This window comes from Oreochromis aureus, linkage group 3 (assembly GCF_013358895.1).
Source record: "Oreochromis aureus strain Israel breed Guangdong linkage group 3, ZZ_aureus, whole genome shotgun sequence".
NCBI lineage: Eukaryota > Metazoa > Chordata > Actinopteri > Cichliformes > Cichlidae > Oreochromis > Oreochromis aureus.
In genome coordinates, this window is record NC_052944.1 from 129,194,819 (window position 1) to 129,211,467 (window position 16,649).

At 47.4% G+C, this 16,649-nt stretch overlaps 1 protein-coding gene and 1 long non-coding RNA gene across 2 annotated transcripts; one reads left to right on the plus strand and one right to left on the minus strand.

Annotated features, from left to right (window-relative positions):
• The first annotated feature begins 4,937 nt into the window (after positions 1-4,937).
• On the plus strand, positions 4,938-12,187 carry LOC120438090. Its single transcript, XR_005611659.1, has 4 exons — positions 4,938-5,058; positions 6,943-7,179; positions 8,455-8,564; positions 11,914-12,187. It is a non-coding gene; the product is annotated as an uncharacterized LOC120438090 (long non-coding RNA).
• On the minus strand, positions 5,044-12,583 carry LOC120438079. The gene is made up of 3 exons (XM_039608530.1): positions 12,180-12,583; positions 6,940-7,133; positions 5,044-6,136 (listed from the first exon to the last, which is right to left on the minus strand). The coding sequence occupies exons 1-3, from the start codon at positions 12,559-12,561 to the stop codon at positions 5,780-5,782; spliced, it is 933 nt and encodes a 310-aa protein (XP_039464464.1). The 5' UTR covers positions 12,562-12,583; the 3' UTR covers positions 5,044-5,779.
• Positions 12,584-16,649: the final 4,066 nt, after the last annotated feature.

A 16,649-nucleotide genomic window follows, 5' to 3' on the forward strand; every position in this document is an offset into this window, starting at 1 on the left:
AATAAAAATAATCTTAATTCTAACCAATATAGAAATTATCTATTAGATTACATTAGTCTTGATACAGCCTCTGCCACCACATCAGATCAATTGCTCTGGGCTCCTTTGATCAGCTCCATCACCTAGTGGGGGTGGGGGGTCTTAGTTTGGTCCCACCTTCACTGTTGTGATTGGTGTGGGGGTAGGGACGGGCTTAGGGCATCAGGGGGTTCCCCGGGAGCATCTTCCTTGGGGGGCTCAACCCGGGATAACGGTCATGGCCAATTAGGGGCTCTGTTGGCTCTTAGGTGACGGTTTCCTCGTGGCTGCGTGCAGCAGGGCTAGGGGAGGGTCTGTGCTGACGGACGTGGGTTACTGACCTGGTAGCCTGGCTGCCCCTGGGTGGGTCCGGGATGGGCGTGAGGTTCTGGGGGCACTCCGTCTCTGGGCTGGGGCCCTGGCCAGGCCTCAGGGGCTTGGGTCCTGGTTGGTGTGTTGCCGGGGTTGTGGGCGGGTGGGTGTATGGGGCCCAGTCCTGGCGCAGGGTGCCGCCTGTGCATCGAACCACCTGGGGGCTCTTCAACTGGTGGGGAGGTTGTCAAATCCTGCAGGAGATTTCCTCTCTTCAGGAACTCTCTCTGCAGGAGGGGGAGATACAGGAGAGGTGGAGGAAGATCTCAGCCTGGGCGCCTATTGTCTTGTGTAGTCTGGAAGATGAGTGGATGATGGGGTGGGTGCAGTTTTCTCTGTGGTGGGGTCGGGTGGACTGTCCCGGGCTCTGTGGGGCTGGGCGGCGTTGCTGCACTGGGCCCCGGTCCGGATGGGCCTGGGCCCCCTTTCCTGGCGGGTTGCAGAGTATGGGGTGCCTACTGGGGTCAGCGGGGGAGCTGGCCCCAGGGAGGGGTCACTTGCCCCTCCCTTCCTTCCCTCCCCATCTCCAGCTGCCTCCCTCTTCCCGCTCCACCACAATCACCCACACATGCAGGGCCTTGGGGTAGGGGTGTGTCACCAGGGTGCAGAGGAGACATCCCCCCTCTGTCCCCTTCTGGCTGCCTCTGCCTCAATTTTATCCCACAACTTAGACATTCACATTACTCACACTCTCATTACACATACATATAGGATCTTGGGGTGGGCACGCTACACGGATTCCAAATTACCATCAGGGTGTACACCTCACCCCTGGCGTGCTGCCCACCTCTCAATTTTAAATACACGTAGACATTGAGGGCTAGCAGGAGGGACTATACGCTACCTGCTGCTCTGGCAGGTGGCTCCATGCCCTCCTGGGTTTTAAATGCACCTTAGAACACACATACATCAACACTACATAAGAGCGGGTGGAGGGAGGTTTGAGTCTTCTCACACCCCGTTCTCTGCGGCCTGCTGGAGCGGGGGGCTAGGAGGAGGAGTTGGCCGTCCGACTGGGGTCTGGAATGTGGGGCCTCCCTGCTGCTGGGAGTCGGGCAGTCTGCTTCTCCCACCGCAGGGAAAAGGGTAACATCACCTGGGTCTGGGCGCAGTTTCCTCCAGGGGCAAGGGTACCTAGACCCGGGGCTTAGAGTACGCTTGGGGAGTGTGATTGTGTGTACAGCGCCTCTTTATGTCCGTCTCCACGTTGGGTGAGTGTTGAGTAATTGTATATGAGAGCATGAGGGTGGGAATAGATGTTTGTATCTGTGTGTGCCTGTTTGTCTGTGTCTTTATGTCAGGTTGGGTATCAGACGCCACCTCTCTGGGGACATCTCAGGCCCTCCAAGGTTTGGAGGCCCATCTCCCCACCACTTCCCCTGCCGGTGGCAGACGCCCTCAGACATCGGGTGCGTTGGTGGTTCTTTGTGTCCGGGGTGGCGCCCAGGTACCCACCGGCTCACTCCTTGGCGGCTGCTTATCGGGGCCTGGAGCCTGGGGCTCGCTCGGGCCACTGGGATGGGGTGCCTCGGCCTCTCAGCCCGGGGCTCGGTCACTCAGGCACAGCTGGCTGCCGGCGGAGCTCACGGGCACGCCACTGCAACCCCGGCTTCTGCTCATGGCTGCTGAGTGACCCCTCATCTGGGACTCTCCTCAGCTCTTTCTGGGATAGTGGCGCTGCTGCCCCTCTGTTGGTCTTCCTTGGTCTCTTGTGTTCTGAGGGCCTCTGGATGTCTGGAGTTTTGATCTCCTCCATACCTGCTTCATGCCCTGGAGGACGGGGCAGTGGCCCCCACACCCTCTAGCAGATCATTACATGAAGGAACCTTTTAAAAACAAGCGCTGCTCATGCTCACAGGTGCACACACGGGTGATCACACACACAAACTACACCTTTTTGGCTCCTACCTCAAAGCACACTGTGCGCTGTCGATCCTACGTGCTGCACAATAATGTTTAATATTTAGTATTTACTGTCATATTCCCATATATCATTGTGATGTTGTTTATTACTCTCGCTTTCTTCTGCTTGCTTTCTTTTTTTCTTTCTCAACAGGTGATCCAGGTGATCGATATATGTATTTTTTGTCTGCTTATTCTGTTGGTTTTGGTTTTTGCCCTTCTCCCCGTCCCTCTTCTCAGCTGTTTTTCTTTCCCTCTTTCTTTCTCCCTTTCTTTCCACCAGTCAAGTCTGTCCCGTATTCAGCAAGTCAAAATAAAATAAACAATAAAGGTGAATCAAATGGACCATTACGGCAAGGCTGGGATGGTCCATTTGGTAAAAGTAAATCCGTTGGGCATCTTTCTTCGCCTTTAGACAATAATTCTGATGGCAAAAGAACCAAACGGGACAGGTTTAAAAAAAAAAAAAAAAAAAAAAAAAACATAGGTATACATGAGAACAAAGAATACCTTGTGTGTGTGTGTGTGTGTGTGTGTGTGTGTGTGTGTGCGTGTGTGTGGGGTCAGAGTGTGACCCCATAAATGACTTCCCTAAACCTGCTGGCCTGGAAGTCCAGCAGTTCATCTAAACAAAAGGCACTTAGCCTAAAACAGATATAGATACGTTTATCCTACCATAAAACAATAAGACAAGGTACGACCTCTCCCATGCTCCCAGAGTGCTCTGGAATGCACACAAAGTTTGCAGACTATTAAGGATCAAACCTCTACCAATCTACAACTAATTATAAACCTCTAAGCATATATGGGTAGATATTTCTAAGCATAAATGACAATCAACAATACAAAACCTAACAGGAACAGTCACCACTAGATGTCAGTAGACTACAGACTGCAGTCAGCTGAGTTCTGTTGTCTTGCCCCTCCAAAGTGCATAATCCTAGCTATGGTGGCTGCAGGAGGACAAAAAACTCTGACTGGTTGATCCATGGCTGTGTCCCAATTCAGGGTCTGCACGCTTGAACGCAGCACTACGCATTACTACGTGCGGTGCGCACTATAAGTACGAGAAGTGCAGAAGTGAGAGGCTTGTGAAATGGGATGGTCTAGCCTTCGTCGTGCTGCTCATGTTGCCTAGCAACCATGATACTAACCGCGAGAAATATTTCATACAGCTTTGTTTGACAGAAATGAAGGCGAAAAAATGTTTTGTTGGTCATTCATTTTTGTCATGACATCACTTTGATTAGTTGAGTATCTGAGGCTGAGACCACGGGACTGTAAAACATGATTGTTGGGCTTCATTTCTGTGCTGAACAGTCATTTAAGATTAGTTAGTAAATAACAATTAGCTAACGTTGTTCATGAGACTAAAATCATCTCACATAATATGGCCAATATTATAGTATTGTCAGATTATTATGATATATATATGTTTTAATATAATGTTTTAATGTTCTTTGTTATTAAACATTCGTACATAAATAAGTGACATCATATTCAGTACTTACTTTTGACAGTTCACTCTTCGGCCGCTCCCTTCTGCCGTATTTTACGGCAAAATTATCCACACCCACCGCCGCGCTATGGATTGTGGGATATATGGGACCACAAAGCGTGCACCGGACCACGCTTGATATTTGGGGAAATCGACGGCGCATTTGGAGTATGCATTTGAAGTACACTTCGAATTGGGACAGCTGTCGTCGCGTGGCGGTGACGTAATCACACTTAAAATGCGTACTTCAAGCGTGCAGACCCTGAATTGGGACACAGCCCATGTGGAGTGTACGCTGTCAGTCTGGTCTATTACCTGAGCTCTACGTCTATTTAATCTGGAGGAGGCTGAACAAGGTCATGAAAAGAATCTGAATAGAGCTTTGTGAGTTACTGAAAGCCATTTTGGACAGTTGTAAAACTGAACTAGTAAGATGCACGACTTTGGAAAAGCTTACTTATAACACTGAACAGAGTTCAGATGAAACAATATTTTAATTTCATTTCCACATGTCCTACGATCTTAGTTATATTTAAGATCTTTGGATATGGTGTTCAATAAAGAGCAAAGAGGCTGTAATGAACACCAGATTTTAACCACACTTTTGGATTTGTTGATTTGAGGGAAAGTCCTGCAGATGTGGAAACAGTCAACAAGTCAGAGTGATGGAGAAAACTGACATTTATGTAACAGTCACAGAGAAAGAGGAAGCAAACACAGGATACACGGAGGCACGGAGACTCCTAAATCCATTCTTTAATCTGGGTGGGGGTCACACAGAGGAAGCAAACAATGAAGGGAACTGGGAGAGGTCCAAAACCAGGCCAAAATGTCCATATTTGGAATAACGGCTGCTTAGCAACCACATTCCTGATTGAGACCACAGGAAGTGAGCTGATGTGATGTAATGACTTCCTGTACTGCAGAGAGATATGTAGAAACAGATTTCCTCTCTGTAAACAGTGAAACAATTGTTCATTTATGTGTTTGTTATTAACCCTCACAGACTGGAGACAACAGCAATCTACAGACAGCAGCAATAACCCCTGAAAATACATGAAATTTAAGCAGCGCATCCTCACTGTGTGTTTAAACACACTGATCCAGGATCACATTCATGTTCCTGACCTGAGAGTTTACCTGTACACTTATGATGCATTCAGGGTCCTGCAGCAGACTGTCGGCTCTACGGTACAACGGGGGGGGGGGTTATCCTTCAATCACTGCAAAAGTAAAATCTGCTGCCACCAGAGTCCACTGAAAAATATGTAAGTTTAAGAATTACGTCTAATACCCCAATACTACAATACCATCATAAAATACACATCATAAATCTTAGTTTACACTCTTGAATCATGTTGTACCCATTCAAAGTTACAGTTTGTTGTGCTATTCAAAAATCTGTGAAGTGTCCAACAGTTTAAAAGAGCCATTATGGCTCAATAGAAGCTCTGAGGTCACTCTGTCAACATGTCAGCACACAAGCTCACACATGACAGCTTCATCAAAATGGAGCTCTGAGTGTTTATTAAAGGATGATTGTGTGAAAGACGCTCTAACACAGCTGACTGCAGCCTTTAGCTGTGAGCACACAGTGTCTCACATTTACATTCACTTTACTGTCAAACACACTTAGTAAGTTTAGAATCAGAATCAGAAAGACTTTATTTATCCCCAAGAGGCGTTGAAGATAAGGACAGGGCAGTAATAGTGAGATAATAAACACAAGTGAGATAATAAACACACAGAATATACAGTATATACACAGTTTTAAAATTAAAGTAACTGAAAGGTGAATAAATAACTGTAAGTGACTAAAAGTGAGTAAAGTGTTGGCAGTATAAAAAGAGTTTAGAGTAGTTTATATTTCTGGTGTGGGAAATGGTCTTATCGGCTGGAGTTAAAAAGCAGAGTGGCTTTGGAGACAAAGGTGGCTCTCCTCCTCTCAGTCCTGCAGGAAATGCAGCGGAGGCGTCGCCCAGAGGGAAGTCATTGAAATGTGGGGTGAAGAATGTGAGAGGGGTCACTGATGATTTTGGCTGCCTGTCTAAGGGCCTGTTGGCTGAAAGCCTGTGCCAGAGTTCTAACAGGCAGTCCAATGATTTTAGAGCACACTGATGCAGTGTGCTGCAGTCTGTTCCTGTTCTGAAGGCTGAGGGAGTGGAACCAGCAGGTGATGGAGAAGGTCATGATGCTTTCCAGGAAGGCATAGTAAAAAGTCATCATGATGGGTGTGCTGACTCCAAAGAAGTTGAGTTTCCCAAGGAGGTATAGCCGTTGGTGGCACCTCCTGAGAATCTCCTCTGTGTTGGCAGAGAATTTCAGGAGGTTGTCAAAGATGGTTCCCAGTGTTACGTAAAGCAGTTTCACGCCGGTTCTTGCTATTCCTCAGGCCATCAGAGGCGACACTGGACTCAGTAGTCATTTCACCAAAACATTTATTCATCTTCAGTTACGCATGCATCTTACATGAAAAGGAGATATGCAAGGCCGGCATCCCTCTGCAGATCTCAACTTCTTTTTTTGTTACAACAAGTTTTATATAAGCGACCCCATCCTAAAACCCACATGGTGTGTTTGTAAACTCTGTTTTTGTGTATGCATGTGCGAGCACGTGAGTGCCTGCGTGTGCGTCATAACAGTTAAAGCACTGTGTGTGTGTCTCTGTGTATGTGACTTCCTCCAGTCGTAAAAGTAATCTCCTCTCATCCCCAAGTCACAGCAAACTAAGACCCCCACTCAGGTATCCCTTGGGGATTTTCCACTGAGCGGTTGGCTTCTTGTTGTCTTACACTTACAGCTAGGCATGTGGAGGGTCTCCTGCAAACCGACTTCTAAGTTGTGATAATTATAAGTCTTTATTACATTCAGGGACAAAGGTAACAGACTTCTCCTCTCTTTCCTATCTGTTCCATACAGTCCTAGCATCCCCCAACTGTAACTTCCTGTCTCCTTTTATGACAGGCAGACCCCCAGTGTCAATAAATTCCTCTCCCTATACACAATTACACACACTCTCAGGCCTATAGCTAAACCAAACTAAAACACACAGACAAATCCTTCCCTATTCCTCTGATCTACTGCTGGACACTCTCATCTAAGCAAATTTAACACATTATATTCCAATTATTGTTTTCTCGTACTCACACCAGGTATTTGTACTCCTCAACTACCTCCACTGGCTTCCCGTGGATGGTGCTGGTGACTGAAGCAGCCAGATCCCTCTGCCTACTGGAGAAGGTCACCACCATCTCTTTGGTTTTGCTCACGTTCAATCCAAGTTTGGAGCTGTCACACCACTCTACAAATTCCTGAAGAGCGGGCCCATGGTGTTGTGAAGGGCCTGACGGCAGTGACAGGAGAACTGTGTCGTCAGGATATTTCACCAGGTGATCAGGCAGCCTTTCAACGGCTACCATTACCCCTGATTCATAGCTGAAGACAGTTTTTTTACTTCCGCGTGTGCTATTTTTGACAGTTGCAGGTTACACCTTCACTGTTGATAAAGATTTCTCTAACTGCAGTTTCTTTTACCTGGGGTAAACGGCAACACATCAAAGGTGGATAAACAGTAGAGATGTTTTAAAAATCAGTGAGGACAGTTCAGTAGCAGCACTTCACCCATCACTTCTCATGGATAGATGACATGAAACTATGGCTGGATGTTAGCTACCAGTGTTGGGAAGGTTACTTTTAAAATGTATTACACTACAGAATACTGATTACATGCCCCAAAATGTATTCTGTAACGTATTCCGTTACGTTACTCAATGACAGTAACGTATTCTGAATAGTTTGGATTACTTAATATATTATCATGCTGTTTACAACTACGTGAATGTACTATTGCTGTGATTTATTACTGTTACTGAAGGTCCGCGGCTCCGAACAGTAGTAAAGGGACCTCGGGCAAATACGGTTCCGTGTCGGGCTGGTAGCCGAAAACTAGCTTTACTTTGTTGTCTGGGTCAACTTTGCTTGCCAGAGACAGAGAGAGGCGTTGAAAGGCTGCTCCAACGGAACTTATTTTTTCCGGAGGAAAACACGAACACAGTGTACAGTCGAGTCTTAATAGCTTACTTACAAATGGGCTCATCAGGCTCTCTTCTTGGCTGCGGTGGTTATTATTATATTTACATGCTTCCAGCTCCCGTTTTTGCTCCGTGACAGCTCGGACTTTTCCTTTCTCTCCCTCCCTCGCTCACAGACACATAACGTGTATGGTAGTCCATTCTCCCTGCAGCACGGACTACACTGCACATGAGGCTACATTCTTTAGGGCCATGCCTGTAGCATTCTGTCTATTAGCTTAGCACAACAACAACAACAAAAAAGCGCTCTCTCACCCAGGAAACACACAGAGAGAGAGCGCGTCACCCTGTAACCATGGCAACCGTAACGCTGCCGCCTGGAACAACAGAACAGCTGTCAAACAAACCCAAACAATCCTGACCCGCGAGAATATGAAACAGGAAAGTACCGCCGTGTATTCCATTTATTTCAACAAAGTAACTGTATTCTGAATACCACCTTTTAAAACGGTAACTGTAACGGAATACAGTTACTCATATTTTGTATTCTGAATACGTAACGGCGGTACATGTATTCTGTTACTCCCCAACACTGTTAGCTACATCTACATATTAATTACCTTGTATTTTCAGAAGGCGTTGATGGCGAGGAACTGCGTAATTACAAGAGCACCGAGGCGTATAATTACCTGCACAGCAACAACATATGAAGTGACATGATAAAGTACTGCTCAACAAACAAGGTGACTTTATTTTTCTTAAAGCAGATGTAGAGCCGAGCCAGAGCATTAATCAAGCTAAACACTTAGCATGAGTAATGCTAAGTAGTGATCTCCAAAAGTTGAATCTGTTCATCTGGACGTAGCGTTTTGTGGGAGAAACGTTTCGTCACTCATCCAAGTGACTTCTTCAGTCTCAGCTGACTGCAGGTTTCCCCAATCTTATAAACAGAACATTTGCATAATGACTGAAACCAGCCCACTGAGGGAACAATGGGCTGTGAGGTCAGTTCCTTAATCATAATTATGTAAATTCCCATGACCATTGATCAACAATCACTGACCAAAACCCACTGATCAAAGAACACTGATCAATGGTCATGAGTACCATTCACAGAGAGTTGGGGAATGGCTGCAATCACAGCATTGTAAGATGGCGAAAGATGTACCCTTAGGCCCCCTCCTCGATTCAGAGATGGTCTTTCCCTTTTCACGTAAATGGCCTCCTTGACTCCGCGCTCAAACCAGCGTTCCTCCCTGTCCAGGATGTGTACATCCTCATCATTGAAAGAGTGTCCACTGCCCTGTAGGTGTAAATAGACTGCAGAGTCCTGGCCTGATGAGGTTGCTCTTCTGTGTTGTGCCATCCGCTTCGCTAGAGGTTGTTTTGTTTCCCCGATGTATAAATCCTGGCAATCCTCCTGGCACTTAACAGCGTACACTATGTTACTCTGTTTGTGTCGGGGGACCCGATCCTTGGGGTGGACCAGTTTTTTGGCGCAGCGTGTTTTGGGGTTTAAAAGCCACAGAGACCCAGTGTTTAGAAAAAATGCGTCTCAACTGTTCCGATACTCCTGACACATATGGGATCACTACAGGTTTTCGCCTGGGCAGCGGTTGTCCTTCTCTCCTGGATCGGCTGGAGCTTTCTTTAGGTGCCTTTCCCGCTTTGACAAAAGTCCAGCTGGGATAACCACATTTAGTCAGGGCCTTCTTGATGTGCTGTTCTTCTGCCTCCCTGGCCACTGTGTCAGTGGGGATGGTGTTCGCTCTGTGTTGTAGCATCCTGATGACACCCAGTTTGTGCTCCAGTGGATGATGAGAGTCAAACCTTAGATACTGATCCGTATATGTAGGTTTACGATACACGTCAGCTTTTAGATGTCCCCCATTACTGATGGAAATCTCACAGTCTAAGAAGGCTAACCTGCCACTTTTCATATCCTCCCTGGTGAATTTGATGTGTCGGTCCACCGAGTTAATGTGATCTGTGAAATGTAGTACGTCCTGAGATTTGATTTTCACCCAGGTGTCATCCACATATCTGAACCAATGGCTTGGTGGTGTTCCAGGGTAGGATAGCAACGCCTCTTTCCACTTCTTCCATGTACAAATTGGCCACGATGGGTGAAACTGGGAGCCCATGGCACACCCATGTTTCTGCCTGTAGAACTGACCCTTGTATGTGAAGTAGGTGGAATGAAGACACAGTTCCAAAAGCAAACACACTTGGTCGATGCTGAGAGTGGTCCTGTTGCTGAGGTTGGTGTCATCCTGTAATCTCTTACGAACTAACTCCAACGCTTCTGTGACTGGGATGCAAGTGAAGAGAGATGTAACGTCGTACGAGACCATGGTTTCATCTACCTCCATAATGACATCTCTCACCTTCTCAACAAAATCCAGGGTGTTCTGGATGTGGTGTTCAGAGCTGCCCACCAGTGGGTTCAGGATGGAAGCCAGAAACTTGGAGATGTTATAGGTGACCGCAACCGCTGCCCAGGCGAAAACCTGTAGTGATCCCATATGTGTCAGGAGTATCGGAACAGTTGAGACGCATTTTTTCTAAACACCGGGTCTCTGTGGCTTTTAAACCCCAAAATACGCTGCGCCAAAAACTGGTCCACCCCAAGGATCGGGTCCCCCGACACAAACAGAGTAACATAGTGTACGCTGTTAAGTGCCAGGAGGATTGCCAGGATTTATACATCGGGGAAACAAAACAACCTCTAGCGAAGCGGATGGCACAACACAGAAGAGCAACCTCATCAGGCCAGCACTCTGCAGTTTATTTACACCTACAGGCCAGTGGACACTCTTTCAACGATGAGGATGTACACATCCTGGACAGGGAAGAACGCTGGTTTGAGCGCGGAGTCAAGGAGGCCATTTACGTGAAAAGGGAAAGACCATCTCTGAATCGAGGAGGGGGCCTAAGGGTACATCTTTCGCCATCTTACAATGCTGTGATTGCAGCCATTCCCCAACTCTCTGTGAATGGTACTCATGGCCATTGATCAGTGTTCTTTGATCAGTGGGTTTTGGTCAGTGATTGTTGATCAATGGTCATGGGAATTTGCATAATTATGATTAAGGAACTGACCTCACAGCCCATTGTTCCTTCAGTGGGCTGGTTTCAGTCATTATGCAAATGTACTGTTTATAAGGTTTGGGGAAACCTGCAGTCAGCTGAGACTGAAGAAGTCACTTGGATGAGTGACGAAACGTTTCTCCCACAAAACACTACGTCCAGATGAACAGATTCAACTTTTGGAGATTTACTTTCCTGGATGATTGAGAATGCATCAAGACGCTAAGTAGTGATATGTTGGTCGCAAACGAAACGGCTCTTAGAGCCGACTCTTTGAAGTGAACGATGCGAGCTGGCTCCTTATTGGGAGCCGAGGTTTTTTTTTTTTCTTTCTCTCACCCTCTCTCTCGCATGTTTTTTTCTGCTTTACTCCGCACGCAAGCCTTGTGGTTTGCGCTGGGCAGAGGTGGGAGGGGCGGTAGTTACACTCGCAGTAGCACAGGAACAGAGCCGGAGTGTCATGGTTCTGGGTCGGTGATCCAGTGTTTTTGATTTTTGTACTCTTATTTTTGATACTATGAATTATGACAGTTTGTTTTGGTTTCCCAGTGTTTATTCTGTGCTCCCTCTGTTTTCTGTCGTCCCTGCCTGTGTATCCCCTCTAGTGTAGTCAGGTCTCTGTGTTAAGCCCGCGTCTCTGAGTCTGTGTCTTTGCGTTTGTGTTTCCTGTTTTATTTTGAAGGTCCGTGTCTGATCTCAGTGTGTTCAGTTTACGTTTCCCCGGTCTCGTCACTTCTGATTTCTCCCAGCTGTGCCCTCCTTCTGTATCTCATTCCCTCATTATTCCCCAGTGTATTTAAGCCCTATGTTTCTCTGTGTCAGTGTCGCGTCGTCCCTCAAGCTGTGTGTTTCGTCCTGTGCCTCTCTGCAAAGTCTAGTTTATATTTTCCCAGTGTAGTTTAGTATGCTTTTCCCCTGCAAGCAAATAAAGCTGAGTTTTTTGAGTTCATCCCTCGAGTCTGAGTGCCTGCATTTTGGGTCCAATTCCTGTCTGCCACACAGCGCTTCCTGACAGAACGACGCGACCAAACATGGACCCAGCAGCACTCAACCCACCAGAAGAACTGCGTCGGGACATCATTTACTCTGTGGAAAAACTCCTCCAACTCTAGCTTGAACATGAGGGGAGGGAATTTCACCGCGCTTTGGAAGCAAAACTACAGCGTTTAATCTCCGGTCTTCCTTGGCTACTAGATGTGCTCAACCTGCTCAAACAGGATTTAATCCTAAATGAGCTCCACCTTCATCCCCCAGCTGCTACTGCTCACCTGCCCGACTGGCCAGAAGTGGAGCTGCCCGGTCCATCGGAGCCATCATCAAAAAGGAAGCGGCGATCACGCTGCAGACGCCCATCACCACAGCCGGATCCCGAGACTTCTGAGTTGCTGGCTGTGGTGAGTGAAAGAGAGAATAATCACGAGTTTTCCAACTTAGCGACTGTTTATTCCGGGGCCATGTTTTTTGAGTTAGCTGCCCAGCCAGAAGCTCGTTTAGCTGCCCAGCTGCCCCCAACTCAGTCACCACTAGCTCAGTCTCCCGTGTCCCTGTCACCACAACCGTCACTGCAGTCCCCAGTTCAGTCTTCTGCAGCTCAGCTGCCACTAGTTCAGTCTCCAGTGTCCCCTGTTCAGTCGCCCTTAGCTCTGTCATCCACTCAACCACCGGTTTCACTTTCGCCACAACACTCTCCACAACCTCTTCTGCAGTCCGTAGCACAGCCTTCAGCCCCGCTACCTGTAGCACAGCCTTCAGCCCCGCCCCCGTAGCACAGCCCCCTGTAGCAGAGCCATTAGCTCTGTCATCAGCAGCTCCATTTGCACCTGAACCATTAGGTCAGTCGCCCTCAGTTCAGTTCCCTGTGCAGTCACCCTCAGTTCAGTCCCTTGTAGCAGTTAAGTCTCCTGGTCAGCTACACATTCAGCCAGGGGTCCCAATACCCTCTGGCCCTGCAACAGCTCCTGCTGGAAGCTCAGGTGAGCCCATCCAGCACTCTGCAGCTCCCATGCTGCCATCTGCTTTATGGGGGTTCTGGAGAGCCCGTCCAGCACCTCCTCGTGTCCGCTGGAGGGTCCGAGGGGCCCGTTCAGCAACCTGTCTCCGCTGGAGGGCCCAAGGGATCTACCCAGCCTGCAGCGCCGTCGCCTGCGGCTTCCGTGCCGTCGCCTGCGGCGCCTCCGCCTCTGGCTTCCACGCCATCTCGTCCTGCCTCGTCTGGTCCTGAGGTTGCCATGCCACTTCCTCTTCCACACCTAGCACGGCTTTTCCACGGTCATCTCCTCAATATCGCCGGCCGCTTTCCAGGCCACTGGCTGGGCGTCATCATCATCATCATCATCGTGGCCGACCTCCAGACCTTTGCCACCATCAGTGTGGACGTTTAAAGATGGATGTAACCATTTAATCTGCTGTAGAGTTTTATGGAAGTATGAGTGTTTCACTGCTTTTCTAAACATCATATAAAGTAAAACAGCATCATTCACACACACGAAACATGAACACTGTGACATTAGCAGGTAATCCACACAAACTCCACAGGAGGTCAGGAGAACATTTGGAGCTGGAGTTCCTCACATGTAGTGGGAATATATTCAGCTCAGTTTTCCTGCTGGGATTACATTTGGCTCGAGCAGGCATAGCTGGGAATTAGGAGACACCACATCACTGTGACTGTTGTTGTACAATCTGTTTATTCATGCACTGCTGCAGGTGGAGCAGGGTCCAGAGTCCAGGTACAAGAGCTGGGTCAGCCACTGTGACAAAGGACCCCTCCTCCACTGTGGGAGTCATCCAGGGGCTCCAAGAAAGATCCACAGTGGGACCAGGGCTGATACTATAGTCACAGCAGGGACCTGCAGAGCATTCAGACCCACAATCAGCTTATTTCAGGACACGTCACTGCAAATATCTGCTCACCTCTACATCTGTATGTTGGGTTAGAATACAACACATGCAAATACATTTATGACTGTATGACGCAGACGTGTGCAACAGTAACAGGTAGTGCACTACATTTCCCTGCAGGCTTTGCATGCACAGAGCAGCGATCGAGCACTAGTTGGTGCTCACAGTGTTTATGTGAGCTGAACAGTGTCTGTGCTGTCAGTATGAACAAACTGTATCAATCAGTGTGTCTAGCACTGAGCGCAGCGCAAGCTAGCGAGACAGAAGTTAAACTCCTCGCAACATGGCAAATTGAACCTCCCCCACCCTAATTCAAATCTGCCGTTTGGAATTATTTTGGTCTTCATTTGAAGTATGACCCTGATGGTAAGCGCTTAGTGGACAAAAGTAAAACAGTATGTCGGATGTGCCATGCAATGCTCAATTACATTGGTGGGAACTAGTGCATTAGCGCAGTTAGCTCGTTAACGTGTTGACGCCGGCCAGCCCCACGCACGGGGCGATCCGCGGTAACTTACTAATGGAGATTTGCCGCGTTATGGCGTTAACGTCATTTTAAAAGATTTACACTGACAGCACTAGTGGGAACACAACGAATATGACTGCACATTTATGCCGACATCATCGGCTTAGTACAAAGACAAGTGGAGGCAGACAAAAACAACAACCACGCATGCTACAAACTTTACCCGAGGCATTTAGACAGCCGTTAGCACATGATTCTCCTTATGGGGACCTGATATGTTTAAAATGCTGCTGAGAATACAGCCCAGAAGAAGGGTATATTATAGCTTTTATTTTGGAAAGAGCCATTTCTCTGTAATAAACTCTCTTTTCCAAAAATGAGTGATTTCTCGATCAGATAGATTAATTTTTTTTATTATTTTGTTGTTTCAGCAACATTAAATTTAAAAACTGTACTTTTGAGTTAAAATATATGTTTATAATTTGAATAAATGACAAATTAAAAGGCATGAACATTTTTTTATATCGAAAAAATATTGAACCGTGTTCCCCACAAGAGGTGCTAGGACGGTAGCAAGGTGTTTCAAGATGTTGTAAGTGGCTGAGTTTATGCTACTGACAATGGCCTCTACCCAGGGTCATCCCCTGGGTAGAGGCCATACCCTGCATTTACGGACTTCCTAAGATCCACAAAGAAGGTGTCCCACTCAGACCCATTGTCAGTAGCATAAACTCAGCCACTAACAACATCTTGAAACACCTTGCTACCGTCCTAGCACCTCTTGTGGGGAACACCCCACATCACATCAAGAACTCCACCAACTTCACCGACACGGTCCAGAAACTTACCCTGGATCCAGATGAAACCATGGTGTCCTTTGATGTAGCCTCCCTCTTCAATTGAATACCCACCACAGAGGCAGTGGAGACTGTCAGAAAGCGACTACAAGAAGACAGCTCCTTGGAAGACAGGACCAACTTCACACCCGATCAGATCTGCACACTGTTAGACCTCTGCCTTACCACAACATATTTCAGATACAACGATGGTTTCTACAGACAAAAACCTGGCTATGTCATGGGCTCCCCCGTGTCACCTATTGTAGCCAACCTTTACATGGAGGAAGTGGAAAGAAAGGCTCTTGGCTCTTTTAATGGGAGAGTACCCAGCCACTGGTACAGATATGTAGACGACACCTGGGTCAAAATCAAAACACAAGAAGTGGAATCCTTCACTGCGCACATTAACACCGTGGATAAAAACATCAAGTTCACCAGGGAAGACACAAAGGATAACTGTTTGCCTTTCCTGGACTGCGCTGTGCACATTGAAGAGAATGACAACCTCAACATTGAAGTTTACCGGAAGCCCACACAAACGGACCAGTACCTCCTCTTTGACTCCCATCACCCTCTGGAACACAAACTTGGGTAATCAGGACCCTACAACACCGGGCAGAACATGTTCCCTCTAAGCCTGAAGGGAAAAAGAAGGAACACACACATGTAAAGGAAGCACTTAAAACATGCGGTTATCCTAATTGGGCATTTATAAAGTCAGCAAAGATGCACAGAAAAGAAGATCAGACACCAGCGAGGGAGGATAAGAAAGACAGACGCAACCGGTGTATCAGAGAAACTCAGGAGTATTCTCCAAGCACGACATCCCAGTGTACTTCAGACCCAGCAACACACTCAGACAAAAACTGGTTCACCGGAAAGACAAAACTCCTAAACACAAACTTAACAACGTGGTGTATGCTGTACAGTGCAGTGAGGAATGCCCAGACCTCTACATCGGAGAGACCAAACAGCCACTTCACAAACGTATGGCACAACATAGAAGAGCCACCTCCACAGGACAAGACTCAGCAGTCCATCTGCATCTAAAGGACAAAGGTCACTCTTTTGAGGATGCCAATGTTCACATATTGGACAGAGAGGACAGATGGTTTGAAAGAGGAGTGAAAGAAGCCATCCATGTCCACTGTGAGCGACCATCTTTGAACAGAGGCGGGGGTTTACGACACCAACTGTCTGCCATCTATAATCCAGTTTTGAGATCCTTCCCAGACGCCTTAACGCCCACTCACATCCTGGGCCATCTGACCTCAGGAAATCACATGATAATGTGGGGCCAGATTTCACAATGAGCTCACCCAAAACCCTGGCTGATTGTGACCCACACCCGCTTTCACACCTTGGCTCATGTGATTAGGTAGAGGATCATCAGGGTGTCCTTTGTCCCTCTTTGGGGGGAAACTCCCACTGGGTTTAAATCTGGGACTCTCCACCATTTGACCCTTAGAACTGAAGAAGCTTCTTGGATGAGAGGTGAAACGTCTTCAAGCAACTCAAAGAAGTCCAGACGC